General features: G+C 38.2%; 1 protein-coding gene across 9 annotated transcripts in view; it reads right to left on the reverse strand.

Moving 5' to 3' along the window:
* KCNMA1 (potassium calcium-activated channel subfamily M alpha 1) overlaps nt 1–18,380 on the reverse strand; it is a 532,021-nt gene that overhangs the window by 10,795 nt on the left and 502,846 nt on the right. For all 9 annotated transcript variants that reach the window (XM_075505159.1, XM_075505158.1, XM_075505166.1 and 6 more), the window contains 3 exons: nt 12,898–13,011; nt 9,584–9,714; nt 876–1,070 (listed from right to left, as the gene is read on the reverse strand). In XM_075505159.1, the coding sequence (XP_075361274.1) occupies nt 876–1,070; nt 9,584–9,714; nt 12,898–13,011 (440 nt within the window). The remainder of the gene's footprint in view (nt 1–875; nt 1,071–9,583; nt 9,715–12,897; nt 13,012–18,380) is intronic.

Consider the following 18,380-nt stretch of genomic DNA (forward strand, 5'->3'; position numbering starts at 1 on the left):
GAAAACGTTATGCTGCATGCCCAAGTGCTTTGATGAGCTGTTAGTCTCAGCTATGAATGGACTTCTACATGAACTGAAAGGCCGTTTACTTCTATCTGTGCACTCTCATCACCCTTAATCCTTAAACTGGGATTCCTTGTCATTTCTGTGAAGAAGGTTGCTCCATTCTTTTTGAACACAGCTGGTGAACACAAGGTTAATTTAAGAAATATCAAATCCTACATCATCGTCAAAGCGAAGTGGGTGCTTTGGGATTCACCTCAAGATTACAAGATTTGGTCCAGAAAACATTTCTAGATACTTTATCCAAATGCACTGTTTTTTAAAGATGGTTTGTTTATTTGGTTTTGGGGTTTGGTTTTTTTTCACTCTTAGGATGGTGGAGTCAAAATGTCAGAAAATTAGGATTTTGCAAGAATTTTAGTTCATCCAGAAACAACAGAAAACAAACCTTATAGCTTTGTTTTCAAGCTAATAAGCATATTTTAAGCAAGAACTGGAAGCTGCAGGGAAAGACTAAATAAGCTTATCAAAACCTAACAAAGGTATAGATATTGCTCATGTTTACAACGGATTACTGTTAGAATGGTTATATCATCCAAGTCAGCTCATCCATCTCTTTAGTTGATAACTAAGAAGAACCACAGGATTTTCTGTATGAAATATCCAGGCAAGGAGTCTGGGAAGTCATATAGCTTCTTAAAAAGGGTAAGAGCAAACCTGGCACCCTGTGCTGTAAATTGTCAAATGATCCAAACATTCTATTAAATTAAATAATAGAAATTCTACGCTAATTAAGACAGATTTTTAATTTCTGAGAGAAAACAAATAGATTGCAGACCAGCCTTGGTCCTACATTTCTCTCATGATCTTACCCCTAGGTCTGCAAACGGCCCATCATATAAAGCCAACTGAGCAACTCGACACCTGTCCCTGTTTGCAAGTGTCTGGGGTGTGCTGTAACCTCCTCTCAATGCATTTTCCTCAGCAATCAGTGCTTCCAGCTCTGGTGTGGCTCCTCCTGTTACCAATGTCCGTATCAGTGTGAGGATATTGTCATTGAAGTATGTCTGCAGAGATAAAAGAAAGCTCTTTAAGCAAACACCATTAAAGTCACAACTGAAGACATCCAAATTACAACTTTTCTGGGTTTCTGCTGTTTAAAGTTCTTGGCTGTCTCTTCAAATAATTTTATATAGAAAGTGAAAAGACAGCAGCCTCCAATTACTCTATTTTCTTCTATCCCATTAGGCTCCTATACTAGATCCTTCCTTTTAAACACCAATTCAGGCTGATTTTTATTAAAGTACAAAAATTTGAATGATTTATGTTTCCTATAATTGGTGTTAGTAGTGATGCAATGACTGCTTTCCTTCTCATTGCCTTCATGTCTAATAATGGGCTTTAGGACATGTAATTGTAAAATTCAGACCACATTTAAAGCTTACACAGGCTAGATTGCCTTTTTACTCTTGTCACCAATTCGTTGGGGAGCTGCCTTTGTGCTGCAAATGTCATTACTTATTACTGTGGCTGGACTCTAGCAGTCTAACCGATGTATTGTACTAAACATCTTATTACGAGACTTGACAGTGTTCAGACATAAGCATGTATCAATTAAACATCTTGAGTTCATTCCAGATAAATGTATGATGAGTTTGGGATCCTGGTGGTCCTTTTAAAAAACTCTAGGGTATAGGGTAAGTGTGGTTTATTAGGGAAGATTTACTCTACACTGACATTTTGCCAGCATCTGTAGCATTGCTGGTCTGTCAGGCAAACAATGGGTATTTTAAATATTAATTTAATGGCAGATGAATGACTTTCAAGTTCACTTAAAAGTATACTGGTATAGTTCAGAGAAACTCAGTTAAATATCTGCAATGTAATGTACTGGGCAAAAAATGATGTTGAACAAAAAAAGGGGACGCCATCACTTACAATGTCACTAATGTCTGTGTTTTCAGAAGCTTTCCAAGTGTGGGGGACATATGAGAAGAAAATGAGCTCACTGTAGAGTACACAGGACTGACACTACTGGATTTGTGGATGCTGTTACTAGATTTGTGACTTTTGCTGAACTTGGGACTTGGAACAAATGTCTGTAATCCAACCAAGTAAAAATGAATACTGAATTCTCAAACAGTGCTTGTTGTCCAAAGGTAATACTTTTTAAATAATACTGTTCAATGAAATTCATTGCTCTATCCATATAATGTAATTGTATTTAATACATGGGTAAACTGAGGTACAGGTTGAAATATTTTATCCTGAGATCAAAAAGCAGAACTGGCTTCCTATCCATGTTACTTTGATATTCTTTCTTTGTATAATGAAACTTCAGTTTTATTGTTCACTTGAGATGACAGATAAAACAGGAGAAAATGAATTCTACGCAGCAACGTTTTTCACTGTTACATTGAAGTTTCATAACTTCAAGCTTCTCTGCTTATTTACATAGGCATATATGCCATTCACCTGTTGACTAAATTAAAATGAGAGGAACATATTGTTATTGTTATACATGCCCTAAAGCAAATATTTGCATCTCATCAACTCCAATTATTTTAAATTAGCCTGGGTAAGGCACTACATATTTTAAATACAAAGTGTGCTGTAAAGAGTTGTCTGACATTAGCAGGGGTTCAGGAGTATTCAGTTAGTCTAAAACAACTGCTAATCTCAAATCAGCTTTTACATATGTGGATGCACTGGGTAACAATTCAAGTGTAATACTCAAACCTTTCTTAACATACAGAAAAATCAATGTGACCCCTTGCAGGAATGTAAGTCTGGAGTGATTACAGGATGCTTAATAGGAATTGCCATGGTGAGAGAGAGAAGACATTCAGGCATGATTGTTTATTCTTCAGTCACTTCTTCCTTGATGTCCCTGAGGTGAGAATCAGAGTTGCCCTCTTTGGCAACTCTTCCCACTCTGCTATACTCTTCCAGCATGGAAGCACTCCACGAATAAAGAATATTCATGGAAGAATAAAAAAATCAGCATTTGTCAGTGTATACTATACACCACTCAGAACTAAAATAATTAGCACAATGCCTTTGCTCCTGCAGTTAGGCAGCAATGTTACTTGACACCAGTTTCATGGATATAAAGCCAAATTCTGCCAGATCTAGAGGCTGCAGGCACTGTAATTGTAGAAGCTGGAAAAGCCCTTTCAGTAAAAATGTGCTTCAACATATTCTGTATGGCACTTTAAGCACACATCTTCACAAAAGCATACCATTTGCTGCAATAGTGTCTTTTCTCATGCCTTTCCCACTCTTTTATTCAGTATTTTTGATTCCTTTTTCTTCTCTAAGTAGTGATATTTAGTATTATTAAAAAATGTTATTCTCAGTTTTACATCTATAAATGAAGATAGAAGAACACGAAACAAAAGTAAAGCATATCTTTACTGGCAGATTTTTCAAGTCTGGTTTACAATGAGGCCAACTATGGTAAGAAATGTTCACCTGCTCTAAGACTGATGGATGCTGGTTCATGTAAAATAGCCTGTTTTTATAGACTGCTGACTTGCAGTGATTGGTACAACATGCAAAAGTCTAAAATTGTACTAATAATTTTATTATTCTTTAGGAGGTATCATTAGGCCAGCCTTTACTGGTTTCCAACTCTTTCTCTCTCTCTTTATTCTGTAATTCAAATTACAGCAACTACAGCCAGAATCCAAGATTTAAACACATATACTCTTAGCTCATCTGAATTTTGTCCTGTGCAAGTGTACAATTACCCCTTATCGTAAATTCAGTTGTCGCTCACTAGAGCATGATCTACTAAGAAATTATACTGTGGCCACATCGCTCATTTTACTACAGATCTCGTATTAAACCAAGAAATGAAAGCAGTAGTAAAATAATGTATCAAGTCAGGCACCTGTCACAAATTCATTAATATGAATAAAATAAAATAAAATATCCTCCCCAACCCCCTGTGCAATTAAGACATAATGGGCCCAATTCTGACTTATGTCACGTGCCAACCAGGAGTAGCTCTGGGAGCCATACACTACTATGAAACTGATGCAAATGAGAAAAGAATCAGGCCTATTGTCGATGGAACAGAATGCTGTCACCGGAGAAAGGCCTCCCACTGCTAGACAAATGTTAAGGCAAAGCTAAGACACTTATTAGCAAAGGAGGCAACATTTATCTTGGAACAATGGCTTAATTTGGGTTTCACACCATGACTGATGTGGATGTCACCATTTAATCAGATGGATGAGCGCAGCCAAATGATGGGTTTTGTTTTTTTGCCATCAATGAGTGAAAAGATTCCAACTTTCAGGATGGACTGCTCTGGCATTGCAACTGATCAGAAAATGCCCAACCATAAGGAAGAAAGGATGGATGAATAGGAAGCTGTAACTTGTCACCTTCTGCTCAATAGGCTTGCTTCTTCCTATACTAATATAGTTAACACTCCTCAGGAAAAACCTGTCTGTCCATGCTTTCGATTGTCATGAAAATCAGACGCCTCTCATTACCTCTTGCCAGTTTGGAACTGGGGGACACTGAAAAGCTAAACTAGCTGATATCCATTTCCTTTGGAATAATAATACACTGAAATTAATTTGAAAGTGATCTTCTACTTGCTCTGTGGGACGGTACATGGCCTGGATATGCCAGTACTTATAAGAAACCGATCTACAGAATGTCTTTGGAAAGGTGCTGCTGTACTTAAAGTAACAAGACACTTTCCAGTGGTGGTAGTGAATCCCTTTTGTTGACTGTAAAATCGTAACTGAAGAAATATTTCTTTGCTGCTGCCATGAACTGAACCCCACACCGGATATCTGTGTGACATTGCTATAACCGGCATCCGGAACGAGAATATGAAATAGGCGTAGTCCAAATACAGAAAAAAGGAAATGCATCATAGACACTGAAACTGGGTAAATAGCAAGGAACTTCTGCCACAGATATCTGAGCTTGCAGTGCCACCTAGCCTATGCTCCAGAATTGTAGTGCAGCTCTTCCAAACGTTTCAGGGATGCTTTCCTGTTTGTTCAATCATTTTTTAAAGTATAATTACCAGACTGCTTATGTTTTGCAGTTAATGCTGTCAAGCCTTTTAAACTAATTGGTCTTTTACAGAAAATTTAACTGAAAATTAGCACATCTTTTAATAAAATTGCTTTAACTTTAATAGCACTTTGCCTTTCATTTATAATTACTCTAAAATTGTCATTTTCCAAGTCATATCTGCCATTTTTTGTGTTTGCTAGTGGTTTTTTATGGATTTCTTTTAAGAAGACTCCTCCTCCACTACATGCAGTTTTTTAACACAGCTCTCAAACAAATATTCTAACTTGCTTTTCTTTTTCAGTTGGAGGAATTCTGTTGAATGAATAATATATATCCAAACCTGAGGAACGACTGAGCTAACATCAGTAACTTATACCAATAACAAAAGGGCCTTTGAGACAGAATCAGCAGCAGAAAATAAATAACAGCGTTTCACAGGTTAAAAATCTATTGATTCTCAAAATATTGTCCAAACTTTAAAAGACTTTGGGACACTTTAGGTTACAAGATGCTGCTTGCTAATCCCCTGAACAGACTTGCACAAAAAAATAATCTTGTGTTTCAAAATGTCCATATCATAGATTAGAACAGTTTCTTTTCTGTATAAATAAGACTGTGAGGATCCCTGAGGGAGAACTCTTGAGTAAGGGATATACTGAAAAGTTATTTTTAACTGTTTTAACTATTGTCTTCCATTCTGTGCTTTCATTTACATGAAAAAAAGTAGAATTTAGTATTATAGAACAAAAAGCAAGACCTAAAGTTCTAGCACAAGGAAATAAATTCTAGGATATCGAATGTTAAACAGTATAATCTGGTTCTGGAGATCCTTGCCTCTAACGGCACCACTCCGACAGTATATCAAGTCTATTGTCAGCAGTATGTATGGGAGGGATGCCAACCTGCCAGAACTTCCGCGGTTCTCATAGCTTCAGCGCCAAAAGGAATAACAGAGAAGCTTTGGCTCCCAGGCCAACTGTTCAAACCTTTGAAGGTACTGTGTGCTGATAAAACTGGTTGCCTTGCATGCACAGGATTTTCTGGAATAACTATCTCAACAAGACCCAGAAAAGGAAAAAGTACTTCTCCTCGAAAATTTGCTTTGCTTAAACTATCCTATGTCATGTAACTTTTTTATAGCTGAAGAGAGTCTTTTTACAAAGCATCCACATTATCTAAAAGATGCCTTCGGTCCCATGGTTTTTAGTCCCATTCGATTTGGTGATGAGCATGTGCTTTGCTTTTCAGGAGCGGCGCCACCTTGAGACTGACAGACTACACGTGTTCTTTCCCTGGGTTTGCATATGTTATGACAAAACAAATATTCATATATCATTCAAGTCTCTGATGGCAGTAGATGTCTCTTCAAAGACATAATGATGATTAGCTGGCGCAATTTAACAATAGCCACTGCCACACTTAAAACATGAGCCATGCCTACAGTCTTCACACAGAGTACAATAATGCACTTCAACCGAAGCCTGGAGAGACCACTGTTACCAACTCATCAAAAAGACAATGCAGTTTTTGAGCTCATTATTGTCTTCTGAGCAATTGTCTTCGAACTACCACACTGTGAATCATAGGCTTGTGGAATATATTGCCTTTGCTGCAGAGGACAAACTGTGAGTAGATAGCCTGTAGATAGCAATTTGAAAAGTAAACTTCATTAAGCCTTTTATCTTTGAAATAAGGAAATAACAGACAATTTCAAATTTAAAATATCTACTACTGTCATCTTATAGGAAATAACGTTAAACTAGCAGAACATAATGATCTTCAGCATTCAGATTTGAATCAGAAAGTGACAACACATTTTCTAATCTGTGATTCATGAGCAGGGTTTAGTCCACTACTTCTACATTAATAAAATTATATAAAAGAAAATAATAATTGAACACCAATTAATTATTATAACACTGAATTATTATTATTCAATAACTGAATACTTTAGCAAATTATTTTAAAATAAATATATTTTGTACCTCTTTTTCTATATACATACTTCTATACATATGTTTCAAATTACCTGCAGGTCAGAAAGAATACTGTATGTGTGGGTGTTATTCTACTTTCTAATCTTTCTTACACCTGTTTTACTACAAAACCCCACTACTATGAGAAGACATTCATTCTTAATGGAGCAGTTCATACATTTGTATTGTAGACTATATAAGGAATTTGCATTCCAGAGATATCAACAGAGATCATAAGTTGGATTTTTTCTATAGAAATTAAGCAATAAAAATCACTATAAAAATAAAAAGCAATCACTAATGGATCGAATAATGAACTATATCCTTGTCTCAAAGTGAGCTGGCACAGGCCAGCACAGTGTGATTTCCTTCTTACAGAATTCCTGTGCAATTAATAGGATGAAAGCATGATCGTAGATCTCACAATTTAGTTAGGATTTTGGGTTCAGTTTGCTGGTACTGGCTTGAAGTTAGGCAGAACAAATAGAAGCTGGTCCCTAAAACCAAGTGTAGTCTAGGAAAAAAAAGAGATAATACAGTGCAAGTAGATTAATTTGTGTGAGAAACGCTCTTTTCCTTGGAGAAGCAGTGAAAGGAGAATACATCCTTCCCATGAGAATAGGGATAGTAAAGGGAAAACATCTCACACATCTTACACTTTCTGAAGGGTCAGGAAGAATCGTACTTTTCCAACTCTTTACTAGGCCTTTGAGGAATAAAAGAGAAAATAACGCTGCCACTGCTCAGCAAAGCGGTGAAAGAAAAGACAGGATGGTGAACAATTCTAACTGACTGAATCCTTGGCTTGTCTTCTTGATTAGTATTTTTTCTAAGTTAGAATTTTCTACTCTTGTTATCACATTTACTTCTCTGGCTTCAGGCTGCACTGGCCCTGACATATAATATGACCACTTAGATGTGAAAATGTTTGAAAAAAAGACTCTGTTGAAGAAAGGAATTGCAGAAATGGAGGGGTATGTTGTCAAAAACTAAAAGTTAATAAAAGCTAGCAATAACTAAAAATATTGTGGGGATTATATGATGAGTTCCAAGTAAAAATTTCTGAACAGTCACATTCCACGTATTTCTTATTGCCTCACTATTATCTACATGATATACCTTTGCACAAGAAAGCAATGCTGTCCACAACATTTCGCTCTCTTTTTGTGGCAATGCCAGTGGCAAGCAGAAGAATTGACCCTACTTTTTCCAAGACTCTGGAAGTGCCCTACTGAACGATTCATTCAGGGACATTGATTTAGATAATAACGTGATTAGATAAACAGCTCTCAGTATAACAATTTGGAACCTTCACGTTAAATTATTCCCATTTATAATGTGAAAATGCTAAATATTTTATTCATAGAGATTTTAATTAGAGAAGGTAGAGAGTTTAAGTGTCCTTGCTTAGGCTTTCTGAATTTGTCACGTGTGCAAAATATGGCCAATAACCTTCCAAAAAAGTATTTTCTGAATTTATTGCAAACTCCTAGGCTGCATTAGAATAAAATTTTATCAGTGTAGACTAATATTATTCATCTGTGGATGGAACATATGAGGAATATAGCAGGGAATAAAAATAGGAAATCCAGATACATAAATATGAAATACAAATAAAGTATCAAATAATAAAGAGCACTGTGAATTTTTCTTAAAAGTAAAAAGCTTCATTCTGAATTTAGGTGAAGGTCAGACTTGTCTCCTTTAAGGAAATCTGTTTGCTCATTTCTAATATTACGTGGGGTTTACAACAGATGATTCCCAGCACCATGGAACTTTATTCCATGGGGAGCTCAGAAAGCCTATGCTTAGATTTTAAAAAGGCTTTGTCCTTGCTACATCTAGCAGAGCTTAAGGTCCCTCTGAAAGAAGTGCAGCTCACACAGAGCAAGACTGGTCTGAAAACCTAGCCAATATGAAGCAAGGGAAGATGAAAAGGAGTATGACCAAGGCATTTGCTTCAAAACTATACTATGGCTGCAAACCAAAAACCCTAATGTAGACATAACCAAAGGCCACCATCTGTAGTTTCTGGCATGCACTTATGCTTCCATTCACAAGACAACTCATGTGAAAAAGAGATGATGACCTCTCTTCACACAAGTAGAGTTTGCTTGATGTGTACAATGGTTTTCATATAGTTCTATCAGTGTCCCCCAGCACTCATACTCAGAGCATTGTTCATGGCTACAGGAAATTAAAAGCTTAAAACATGGTTGATGCTGTCTGACATGAACGGTGAGCATAGGGATTGACACACCGAATTTGGGTCTGGGTTTCAGGAGGGAGATACAACATTTTTTTGAAAATATTATCCTTAAAGCCAGATATGAGACTCTTTGCTTTTAAAATTGTGGACTCATGGTAGTCCCAGATATCTCAGTTGTTTTAAAGTCTCTGTATCCAACTACAAAATAACCTAGTTTAGGCTCTGAAATTCTCTTGACATCTAAGAGAAAAGTGTCTTCTCCTGACTACCTGTGGAAAAGGGACTATGCTTTCATACTCTTTCACAATAAGTCCGATGGAAGAGAATGAAAAACGTTTTGTTTGCTTACTGCGCTCATGAGAGAGTCCAGCACACTGACAGCAAATGCGGTTCCACATGCAAAGGGCTGCGTGAGGTACAGTTCTGTGTCTGGATCATCATCATCATCTTGGTCCAAGAACTGAACATTTGAATCATTTACTGAAAATAATAATAATAATAATAAAATCATAAGGTGCTTCTGGGTCACCAGGATGTGACCTTACACATTACACAGTCAGAAAGAAAAAGAAACGGCATATGTCTGGAAACACAGACTTGTGTCTTTGACGTCACTGAAAATGAAATCAAGATGGATGTGAAAATGTGCATTTAAAAATCTGTTGATCATTATCTTGCTCGTAAGAGGTGACTCTCTTGCTCTTGAGAGGTGACTATCCCTTTGCCGTAAAAGTAGCTTCGTGGCACCAGCTGCCTGCACTCAAAATGAGATACATGATACTCTTTTATATATTGAGACAATCTTGGTATTGGTCGGGTACAGTGGCTAAGGCTGTATGCATGTACAATTAAATGTTATTACAAGACACTAAGTCAGAAGCTCTTTGTAAAATAAAGGCTGTCCATAAAACTCTGATATAGCCCACAGGCATCTGTTAGATGTGCTGCTGTGATTCTTACTGGAGTAGTGTTAATGCACTTACAGCTCAAAAGTGGATAAACTGTCGCTTTAACATGCATCTATCTGAATGAATGAGCAATACTCCAGCTATTCTTTTGCAGCACTGCCTTTTGTTCAAATATTTGTCTCCATAACTTCACTTCCTTAGCCACAAATTCTATACTAGTCAGTGTGAAAAAGGATCTATATCAGGCTGTTTTAAAGAAAAAGCCCAAATAAAGTAATATTTGTCATTTAGATTTTCTCTGGCATTTTGTTGTCACAGTTAAGCTCTCTGCCTCCACCTCATTCCACTAAAAATAGTTGTTTCCTTGAGGTCAGTGTATCAAGTGGATTACACTTCCTTAAATACTTCATTTCCATATTAGTCCTCCACAGGCATGAAAGCAAAGACTGCTTAGCTATGCCATCAAAATACCCTCTAACTTACTAAATGACAAATTACTTTCAGTTCTCATGCAAGGAAGGGAAATTAAAAACTTTTTCAGCATTTGAAACTGCACACATTGACTATATTCCTATTTGCCACGCGAACACATCTCCTGAGCCAACCCAGGGAGCTTTGAAACCAACATGAGAGCTGCTGTTAACTTGATCAGGTTTCGGCTCTGCACTTCTCAGGTTAGAAAGTCTTCTGCCTGCTATTGTGATCTTCCTTCCTATATAGTTTCATTTCGCATCCACGCCTTTTCCAGTCTGTATAAACCACTGTGCTTGCCATGCTTAGCTGATAAAACACGAATAACTATAGATAAAGCCTCATAAAAGAGATGAGAATTGTTATCAGGTTTTTTAGAGCCCTGTTGACCCAGTACTTGGCCATGGTCATACAGTAAGTCAGGACCTGAGCTGAAGTAGGATTTAAAATTCCTGCCCTCCCACTCCTTGATGTAACCATGAAAACGTAACACCTCAGCGTTGTAAACGAAGTGTTCTGCCCTGGGAGTCCGAAGAATTTCATCCTAGCAAACATCAATATCTACAATACTCTTTTCTTTGTACAATGGCTTTCAATTTATTCTCCAGATTCTTGAGCAAAATAGTATTTGAAAGCCTGACGTATCATTTCAAAATGTACTTTTCGAAGAGCTTGTGCCTTAGTTTAATTCACTAGTTGAGAGTAGGCACTATTGACAGTAGCATTCTTTTCCCACTTACATCCAGCAGACTAATACCTGACTTTGACACCGTGCGTGGTGCCAGCTTCCAAGCTACTACAAATCTAACGTGAATTCTGCAAGTGTGGTTTTATCCTCAATATCTTTATCTTCCTGATGCAAGTTAGCACACTAGGCTTTCTATGAAAGGTCTCTGGGCTAGGTGAGGTAGGCTTGAACATGTGGTGCTGCGCCATAGGAAATGCTCATCAAACACTGCTCACAAAAGCTGGCGAGAGCTTCAAAACCTGAGCTTCTGAGAAAAGGCCTACTCCCCAAAACAAACAAATAGCTTAAGGGAAAGTATGATGCTGGGGTTTCTTTTCTGATATCTTTTACTTCTTCTTTGACTTCTGTGAGAAATGCTAAGGCATGTCCACCAAATTGACAACAGGCTGAAATAACAAAAAGAGAAAGAAAGAGAGAGGAGAAAATTGGTGGTGGTGGGGTAGGGCCCGGGAGGTGGGGACCCAGGCCAAAGAAAATGAATTGGTGAGAAGGTGCTATGAAAACAGCCGGCAGGTCAGACGAGTGTGATCAAAGGTTTACTGATGCTGCGTGAAAAAAAAATCATTAAGAAAGGCCAGAACAAGACAGTCGGTTTCAACCAGAACCACAAATAAAACACATTCAAAGCAGTGCCATGAGGGTAGCCCCTCTGATACAGCCAGATAAATAAAGAAAAAGCTGATGACAGTAAGAACAACAACAGCAGAAAATAAGACAGTGATGTGAAGGAAAAAGGCACTTCTTACCCAGTTCAGTTATCATTAGAATGTGGGTTCCACTGTTTTTTTCCTGACTGATTGAAACCAAAGGCAGAAGTTTGCCAGGCTTAGCTAATAAGTAAAGTATTTAGGGGGAAAAGAAAGTACAGAAAGAGAATAAAGTAAGGGAAAAAGACAGGTAAGGCTCTAAAAAATAAAACTGAAAAGGAAAATAAAAGGACAAAGGACCACAAATCAAGTTTGTATTTGCCATGAAAAAAACAGAACAGCTTCTGCACTTCACATCACACCACTTGACAACATAAATACCCACAGCTAGAGTGGAAATCAGAGCCTGGTTACCTACCATCATCGTATTCTCAGGAGTAAAATGTCTCATACTATTATACAGAGTTTGGTTACACATGATTAAACAGTTCTGGACCATGAAGAAATAAACAAATGGCCTCTTACTATTGATTAAATGCACAGGAAATGTCTGCTCATACTTACTGTGGCTTTTTTCTTTTCTAACCTTAGCCCAAAGACCCCTGCTTATTTGTTACACTAAGTAAAAAGTATCTTGTCTGAGAGAGTGTTTATTTAAGAAAACGGAGAACACCCAAAGGAAAGAGAGAAATATATTTCAGTTATTCAAATAAAGTGAAACAACTGTTACTAATCTTTCTTTAGAGAGAGTAATTCAAAACAGTTATCAGCAGAGAAAACATAGCACTGTCAGATACAGTATAGGTAATTTTCGTGAGGCTGCATAACAAGGGAAGTGAGCAACAGATACGGGAATGTACATGAAAGGATAAATGTTAGCTTTTCTTACCTAGCTCTGTTATAATAGGGATGTTGGCTCCTGTTGTAATGGAGGGTTGACGTAACAGGCCATGGACTGGACTGTTGTCTGGAGATGACCTATCCATCCCAGGGGGTGTAAAGCCTAAAAGAGAAGAAAAAAAAAAAAGAAAAAAAGAGAAAGTTTACACAGGACAAACTATATTAAAAAAATCCCCACCAACAGGGAATTCCTTATCTCTAATTGTTTGGGGTTTTTTTTTTCCAGAAAAGTATGGTAAAAAAATTGTCACTTTTAAAAAAATTGACTTTGTTTTCAACAATTATTTCTTAAAAGCATAATCCTTCACAAATATGCAGGTCATTTCTCCTGTAAGATATTTGGTAGCTAATGGAGAAATTGAAATTTATTTTGCTATCCTAGGTAGCCTTTGCGTCAAAACATGCAAAATGGAAAGAGTAATGCTTACTTAAATATAAATAAAAAAATAAAGACTTCAGTGTGAGAGAGGTTTCATTTTGTCCTATTAGTATTTCAAATAATCGTGAAACAAACACCTTTCCTTAAACCTCAATTAACATTTTAAAGAGTACTGTTCGTAAACAGTAGTACAACCATGAAGAACAAATTTCTTCCATTAGCAGGTTTTAGGTTTGATCAACATGCAGGATTTCAAATTTTCTAACTGTTTTCTAGGAGCAATGCAACCAACACAAAGGTTTCTTTTTTTCTTTTCAGGTGTACCATTCATAATATGTATTTTTATGAGTATTACAATTATAGGAATACTGGGATGGAAGGGCCCATTCTAACAGAAAAAAAAAGATAGGATGGAAGGAAAAAGACACAGGTTTTCAAATGGTATGTAAGAGGAATGCTCGAAGAGAACCTAGAAAGAGTTTTATACCTTTGGGGACGTAAAGGAAACAAAGGTAGGAGAGGAAACATATTGGCATGCACTCAAAGAAAAAAAGATCTGGAGAGCAGCAAGGTTCAGCTCTAAAAAAGATTGTGTTTTCAGCCTGATTCTCTACACAGTTTGAAATGGAGCTCTTGACACTCAGCATTTTTTAATATCTTTTTAAAAAAAAAAAAAAACAATACCCAGGCAAAGCCTTTTGGAGTTTGATTGTAAGTACTGAAAAATAGGCAGTTATACAAAAGTCTATGCAACAGTTGGACTGGAAATTCACAGTTGAGACTAATGCATTCCATCTCCCTTGTCCATTAAAGCTGCAGAAAGCATGGGAATGTTCATTTAATGTCATTATTGCAGAAGTGATGGTGAAGCCAGAGTTTGACTTTAGGGTTCCATGTAGACCAACGTCAAGGCAGCATTTTTAAGCAAGTATTTGTCTGCTAGGAATAGGATTGAGCCAAGCTCACTTTAAAACACACATTTCTGAGAAAACATTCATTTTTTTGCCACATTATGCCCAAGTTCTTTGACTTTGCACCTGAGATCCAGGGACAGACTTTTGATCCTCTGTCACTACTGGTCTGAACTAGTTTTGAATTCTCCATATACTGATTCTAAATTAATCGCAGCCAAACTAATTCCTGATGTAACTTCAGCATCTTCTTGCAGTGTGGAAACTGTTTCACTGCATTAAATTCATTGATACGTTTCATCTGCTACTGAATTCAGAAGAAGATGATATGATATTAACTACCTTACCTTTATTCATGTTGGGGACTAATTTACAAACCAGGAAACCTCTAAACTAAACTGTAGTTGTTAACACGTAGTACTGGTTTTATATTGTCTTTCTGAGAGATTTATGGTTCTTTTCCAGTGATAATTACCATCACTCTTAAACTGTCCCTAAACAAGAAAAACTATAAGGACCACTAGATCTGGACTTCTTAATTTAATGAGATTTAAATTTTTATTTGATATTCAGTTCATTTCCCCCTATGTTTTTTCTATATCACATATAGAATATATAGGTAATAAAACTAGAATCACTGAGGGGAGAGAAGGTACCAGTATGAATATTCTTCTGACTATCACATGAAAGTTAGATACAACATGAGGATTGTAAGGACAGGATAAGTGAAAAGGGGGTGAAAAGTCTGTGAAGAAATTCCTTAGGAGAAAAGAAGTGCATGCAGTATCTTCAACAGGCTTGCAATATAAAAACATCGCCAATCTAAGAAGCAAAGCAATTCTATTTAATATTACCAGCGCACAGAAAATCTTTAGAAAGCAGATTTCTTAGAGACAATCGGAAATGTTGGCAATGTTAACAGTCGGTCATTTAATACTACTCGTTGTGCTGAAACTAATTCAGTAAGACTGGCATGGTGACAGTGAGTTGCATTCCCAACTGGTATCAGTTTGCAGATGTTTCCTTGCGTCTGGCACTGTGACTGATAGCCATATTGGCTCTTTGAATGCTTATTTCTGCATGGCAGAGCCTAGGATTTCTCAGACTCACAAAGTGAGCCTAATGGAGTTCCTTCAGGCACCACCTCACGAGCTGGAGGTAACCCTGACACGCTCACAACAGCAGGAAAATTAAGGTGGGACTCCAAAGGGAGGGAACGCTATCTGAGGACAGGTGGGTATTAGCGTGACACCTCCTTCTGCAGCAGGCTTCAGTGTTTAAGTTTTGCATTCTGTTATGCTACAGGAAAGGCAAGACATGGCTTTTGTCACGCTACACTAAAAAAAGATCAAGTAGCAGTAGACTCCTTGAGCAGTTAAAGTGGCAGGCCCAGTTGGGTCCTCTGCAGAATTACAAGTCAAAATGGCAACAGCAAGACTTTTACACTTGCTTAATCTGAGAGCAGAGAAAACTAGTCTTGTTCCCATGCACCCTACGGGTTTTACTGCTGGGAGCATCCCTAGAGGCCCTGGTTCTCCCTTTTTCCTGAAGGCTCTTCTCTCCCCATCTCAGGATGCACTCCCTAAAACATCTTTCAGTGAATCAGGCTCTTCAGATGGTAAGACCATATCGGTATTTCCCTACCAGCTAAAAGCAAATTGAAGAAAGTTGTCATAACTGCATCTAAATGTATAAGTCCTTCTGTCCTTCTTGCCCTCCCTCTACTGCAATGTGCACACAGACGGAGGCATGCACACTCTCCATCGAAGCCTATTTGTAGCCACCTCTCTAACCCTTCAAATATTGGTCTTCCTAGGATGGTGTTAGAAAATTGAAGTAGATGTGTCATTTCTGTTAGACACAGACTGTCAGGAGCTCTGTAATTGCAGACTGCACACACATAGTGCATTCAGTCTGAAATGCAGGAAGCATGTTAAAGGGATTTTGTTTTCTCCTTGAATGAAAAATAGACTAATGCCTTAATATTTTTCATCCTATGGTCTTGGAAGATGTGAGAAATATCTGCTATCTTAATTTAATTTCCTTGTCTGTGCTTAATTCAGACACTTCTAAAAATCCACTTTTTAAAAATATAAAAATCTTGGGATATTTTCAGGAAAGGAAAATTGGAGTACTTGGGGATTTTGTATGCCTATGTCTGGAGTCACAAGGCATCATACACCTTTAGGCCACATTCCTGCTCCCAGGTCACAACATAAATTCTATAGATAGGCTCTCTATTTTTTTCCACCAGAAGAGAGGAAAAAAAAAAAAGTGGAAGAAAACTAACCTGCTTTATCAGAACTTTCATTTAAAGGCATGAAAAACTACAAGTGACAGCTGTGCAGATTCAGTGAATGTGACATTTCTGAATTTCTTCAACTTGACAAGTAAACACCTTAAATCGGTAATGCTATATGCATAATACATGACCTGTATTTTGACATCCATCATCAAATGCTGACTTGAGAAAATACAGGTTTGTACGTCAAGGAATAGCACCCATAAAGCAGGGAGAAATTCAGGTCACAGGGTATTAGGAAAACTCTATTTCATTACAGAAGCTGAAACAAGCTAAGGCATCAGATTTAAGATCCATTTTCGGCTGTGAAAAGATTCAATTCCTCTGCACAGAGCATTCATTTAGAAATGACATGCTTTCCTCACAGCCTCTTTTCATTTTCCTTTTCATATTCCATTTTCTCCTTCAGTCCCCAAACCTTGTTCCATTAACACTCATAAAAATCGTAAAACAGGGCTGATAGTTGTGATCTTCTTATAACCACAGTGTCTCCTTGTTCAACAAACAACTGAGGGAGCTGTGGCTACAATTGCTTAACAGGATCAACCTCTAGAATAAAATTCACATGGCCTGTGCAAGCCTGAGCACAGTCCCTGCGTAAGGAAACACAGTGACAGCGGGGGCTTCTGGAGACGGGAATTCTCTTTGCCAACAATTAGGAGGTAAGGTGCAACACAATCATACCAGTTCCTGCAGCCACTGCAGCCGATACCAAATTGCTGTACTGGGTGAGTGATTGCCTTTGCATCACTTGGGGGTTTTTGTGTTTTGTTTTGGGGTTTTTTTTCTGTTCACTCATTAAGCTGTCTTTACCTCAACCTGTGAGGTTTTTTCTCACTTTTGCCCTTCTGCTTCTCTTCCCCATCCCACTGGGGGGAAGTGAGCAAAAGACTGGGTAGGGGCTTAGTTGCCAGCCCGGGTCAAGCCGCCACCATTGGCTATAGTGATAACCACCACAACATCAAATTGAGGAAATGGCTTGGACTTCAACAGTAGGTAGCAAGCCCCTGTCTCTCTCTGAAACAAGATGCTGCCGAACAGTGGATTAAATATATCGTGCCTCTGAGAAGAACACAGACTCTGGGTTCCTGACGTGCTCAAAATCAGTGAGGACTGGCAGATGGGAGTCACTGCTTCCCTCCCGCTTTGAGAGGCAGGGACTCCCATGCCCTAACTCAGCTACCTGCTCTGAAGGAATTTGAGCCTCCTGCAGTTTTCTGCAGAAAGCAGCTGGTTCAACATCTTGATTCTGTGCAAAGAAATATTTCCCAGCTCCCTCTGGGATACTACTGCTCGCAAAAGTAGGTGAAACAACCAAATGATTGCATTAGAGGCAAGATCCTACCTCTTTAAGATGTTCTCATCTTTGTGGAAGGAGAACCTTGGGGAAACTTCCTCCCCACAAGGAGACAAGCTCTTTTTCCCAAGGTTTACTGGGAACTTCCCAAGAGTTACTGAGCTGTCCTGCTCAGAGCTCAGCAGGGCCAGTTGGCTACGAGCCCTCCGTGTCTCTTACAAAATCCCCCCTACAAAGTGATGAGCAGTACTGGGCTTCAGTAAGACCCGTGCCTCCTGAGCCAGGCTGATCCATGGTCCTCTCAGGAACTCAGAGGGACACTAACTGTGGCTCAGCAGTAACATGCAGGTATTCTGGGAGCCACAGTGGCACTGTGATGTTCAAAGTTAAGGAATGCTGGCATGGTTTAACAGTGACTTCTGCCCACAGAAAGCACCAGCAATAATTACAGTTTGCCCTGCTTAGGTGTTTGGAGCAACTGGCCTGATGGCCAAGTCATCTGCTGATTGTGCTGGCCATAAACCACTGGTTTTTGTTCCTGTGCAGTTCACTTGACGGAGTAATGTCCCATGAAATGCAGGAA

This window comes from Mycteria americana, chromosome 6, assembly GCF_035582795.1.
Source record: "Mycteria americana isolate JAX WOST 10 ecotype Jacksonville Zoo and Gardens chromosome 6, USCA_MyAme_1.0, whole genome shotgun sequence".
Lineage (NCBI taxonomy): Eukaryota > Metazoa > Chordata > Aves > Ciconiiformes > Ciconiidae > Mycteria > Mycteria americana.